Source organism: Bison bison, unplaced genomic scaffold (assembly GCF_000754665.1).
Source record: "Bison bison bison isolate TAMUID 2011002044 unplaced genomic scaffold, Bison_UMD1.0 scf7180017864280, whole genome shotgun sequence".
Taxonomy (NCBI): Eukaryota; Metazoa; Chordata; class Mammalia; order Artiodactyla; family Bovidae; genus Bison; species Bison bison.
The window spans coordinates 2818008-2821608 of NW_011494852.1; the positions used below are offsets into that span (position 1 = coordinate 2818008).

The 3601-nt window shown below is 49.6% G+C and overlaps 1 protein-coding gene across 2 annotated transcripts in view; it reads left to right on the forward strand.

Moving 5' to 3' along the window:
* GPI (glucose-6-phosphate isomerase) overlaps positions 1-3601 on the forward strand; it is a 33134-nt gene that overhangs the window by 946 nt on the left and 28587 nt on the right. Inside the window, exons 2-3 of one of the 2 annotated variants that reach the window (XM_010848953.1) lie at positions 1876-1941; positions 3349-3481. In XM_010848953.1, the coding sequence (XP_010847255.1) occupies positions 1929-1941; positions 3349-3481 (146 nt within the window). In that variant the 5' untranslated portion in view covers positions 1876-1928. The remainder of the gene's footprint in view (positions 1-1875; positions 1942-3348; positions 3482-3601) is intronic. The other variant, XM_010848954.1, reaches the window with a different exon arrangement.

Genomic DNA, 3601 nt, shown 5'->3' on the forward strand with positions numbered 1-3601 from the left:
ACACACACACACTGCACCTTTCCTGGTAAGAATCTCCTACTGCCTTACTTAGATGCTCAGATCCAGTCCAAGGGGAGCAGTGTTGATCCAGTGGTTGTGTTCTACCTCTCTGCCTCTGCCTATGCTGCTGTCCTTGCCTTTGGAAATGTCATTCTTGGCCATTTCCACTTGTAAAATTCTACCCTGTCAATCAGATTTACAGGCTTAATTGATGTTCAAATAGAAGGGGCGGGGGGAGGCGTAATGGAGAGGGCCTGAAAGAATTGCCTGCTTCTCCTTGTTCCGTGTACCCTTTTCCTAAGGCTGAAGAGTCCGGAAGTGGCCCAGGGCAGGGCCAGGGCAGGGTTGTGATTAAGAACAGGGTTCAAGACTGGGGCAACCTTGAACTGATTCTCTTCTTAGTTTAGCAGAATGGCTATTTTCAGTTTTTTTAGTTTGTCTGTTACGTGGAGAGGATAATGGGATATCCCTCATGGGGTGCTATGAGAGTTATGTGGCAGAGAATTTAGCACAGAGCTCTGCATGCAGTAAACTAGCCAGAGTAGGAAAGTAACCATACTTTCCTGCTAATATAGAAAATCCACATAACTGGAATTTCAACGTACAATGTTAAAATATTACGGGGAGATCTGAGAATAGGTGGGAAATCTGGAATAATTGAAGCTGCTGGGAATCACAGAGGCCAAACTGCTGGAGGTGTACATTATAGAATATTAAAAAGAAGATGAAACCTTTAAAAGGTAATCATTGGAGGCCTTGCCTCCTTCCTCTTTAGGACCTAAGCTGCTCCTGTGGGTTTCAGGTGGATGGAAGTGGACATTGGGGAGGATAGTGTGGCAGGGGGCAGGTGAACACCCATAAAATTTTTGGAAAGATTGGGAGTTGTAAATGACAGCTTAGCTTAGAACAACGTCAAGATGAGGGGAAATCAGTGGTTCGTGCTGCAGCTGCATACTGAGGAGGCCTGGCCCCAGGAACTTGGGTGAAGCGGTTCACTCTGCCATCTCTCTGGAGGTCCTTCTCTTCATGGTCTGTCCTTTCTGACAGGCAGCCTAACACTACAAAAAAACTAGAGTTTTTCCTACTGGCTTTGGGTCCCTGTTTGGCTGTCTTGGGCTTCCCCTGGTGGCTCAGATGGTAAAGAATCTGCCTGCAATGCGGGAGACCCAGGTTCAATCCCTGGGTTAAGATCCCCTGGAGAAGGGAATGGCTACCCACTCCAGCATTCTTGCCTGGAGAATTCCATGGACAGAGGAGCCTGGCAGGCTACAGTACACAGAATTGCAGACAGCCAGACACAACTGAGTAACTTTCACTTCTGACTACTTAGGTCATGTGTTCATCTCTGGCTTAAGTCATATGTTCATCTCTGATTCAGTCAAGGAGGCAGAGGAAGAAGCCCAAGGGTGAGAGGTAGTGGCTTTGAATCAAGACAACAGATAAACAGACGTCTGCTGTGATCACTGAAAAGAGCCTGCTTGAGAAAAAGGGAGGCAGTGGCTCCTACTGTTGAGAGTCGTCAAAGGAATCATAGAGCAAGTGGATGATATGGGTAATAGCTACTGAGACCGGGCCTTCCTGTTGGATGGAGTTCTGTTCTGAAACACAGGATTGAGGGTTGAGAGTGCTGTTCTGTGCAGATAGCTGCTTGGATGGGAACTCTGTGATTGGAGGGTTTCTCAGAAACAAGTGGAACAGATGCTGTTCAGCACTGTCAGGGTTCTGCTGGATATGGGAAGCCCATTTAAACCTCAGAGTTGACAGATGACCCAAAACTCTGGACAAATAAGGGCCATGTGGCAGGGCTGTTCCCTGCAAAGTCCTGTGACGATCTCTTCAATTTCTGACCCCTCTCTTTTCCTTCTTTATCTTTAGGAACTCAAATAATTCTGGGCAGAGAGAGAAAGGCCAGAAGTGGCAGTGACAGCATGGTGCTGGGAGGTAGGTCAGAGGAAGATCTAAGCCTAGGACTGCAGCAGGACAGGGCACACTCCTGGATGGATGGCATTTCTGGGGGAACTTGGTGATGGAGAAGCTCAGTTTGAGTGCACAGTCCTTGGACCTCTTCTCTCTGACTACATTTACTTTGTCTTACCCACACTCTCCTCTAGGCTCATGACTTCAAATGCTATCTATTCACTCATGCCTCCCAAGTTTTTCCTCTTGCCTAAACCATCCCTCCTCGTACTCCAGACTTGAACACCCAACGAAACACCTCCACTTAGATCTCTAATAGGTTTTGAAAACTTGTCAAAAATAAGATAATGATCTTCCCCCTGAAACTGGCATTTCTCCAAGATGTAATGGCAATTCCATTTTTCCAGGAATTTGGGTAAAAAACCAGATGTTATCATTGACTGTTCTTTTTCTTTCTCTTAATTCTTCACTCAATATATATAGGTCACCAGGCCCAACTCCTCCTACCTTGACACCTTCATTCCTGGTCTGCATTCTTACCGTAGCATCCTGTCTGTTGTCCTTACTTTCATGCCTACTGAGTTGTTGGTCTGATCCTTTGGTAAACATGTCAGATGATGCCCCCCCCCCCCCTTTGTTTAAACCTTTCAATGGTTTCCCATCTCTGTGGGAATAAAACTCAAAGTTCTCACAATGACTTCTTGCTTTCCTTCCCTCTCTGACCTCCTCTTTCACTCTCCCCTCATTCACTCCGCTCTAGCCACACTCACCTTTTGCTGTTGCTAAAATATCAGCGTGCTTTCCTCAGGAATTTTGCAGCTGCTCTTCCCTTTTCCTGAACACTTCTCCCCCAGATATCCAAGGGGCTTGCTTTCTCACCTTCTTCAGGCTTTTGCTCAAATGTCACCTCCTTAGTGAGTTTTGCCTTGACCATTCTATTCAGAATTGCATCTTCTATCTCCAGCACCCTTTTCAGTTTTCCTTTTCTCAGTAGCACTTACCAGCATCTGATAAGCCATATATTTTACTTTTCACCTAAGCGTCCTGAACACCTGGAACGCTGCCTGTAACACAGAAGGTGTTGGAGGGAGTTGTGTTAAGTGAATGAATGAATGAACGAATGAACTAATGAAGCAGGCAGGAGCTCGGCCTCTGTTCCCCAATCAATTCCAGGCAAAGGCTGGCAGAGTAGCAGCAGTCCAAGTGGCTGCCAGTTAGCAAGGAGAGAAGAGCTGAGGTCCCGGATCCTCGGCTGTGGGCTTGGTTGCCCCTAGGCGCGGACGGAGGAGCGGGACGGGGCGGGGCCAGGGGCGGGGCGGGGCGGGGCCGGGCGCCTGCGCCATAAAGCTCGCTGCGCACCGGGTCTCTCCGCCTGTCGTGCGCTGCTCTCCACGCTTCCTTATCGGCGCTCGCCCGGGTCCGTGTTCCCAGCCACTCACGCCATGGCCGCGCTCACCCAGAACCCGCAGTTCAAGAAACTGAAGACATGGTACGAGCAGCACGGCTCTGACCTCAACTTGCGCCGCCTTTTCGAAGGAGACAGGGACCGCTTTAACCGCTTCAGGTGCGTGCGCGGGACGGGAACGGGGGCGCGGAGGTGCTGCACCGGGAGGCGGCTCGCGGGGCCGTGCGGTACAGGGCCAGGGCCCGGAGGGCGGGGCTGCGGTCCCCGGTTGAGTCGGCG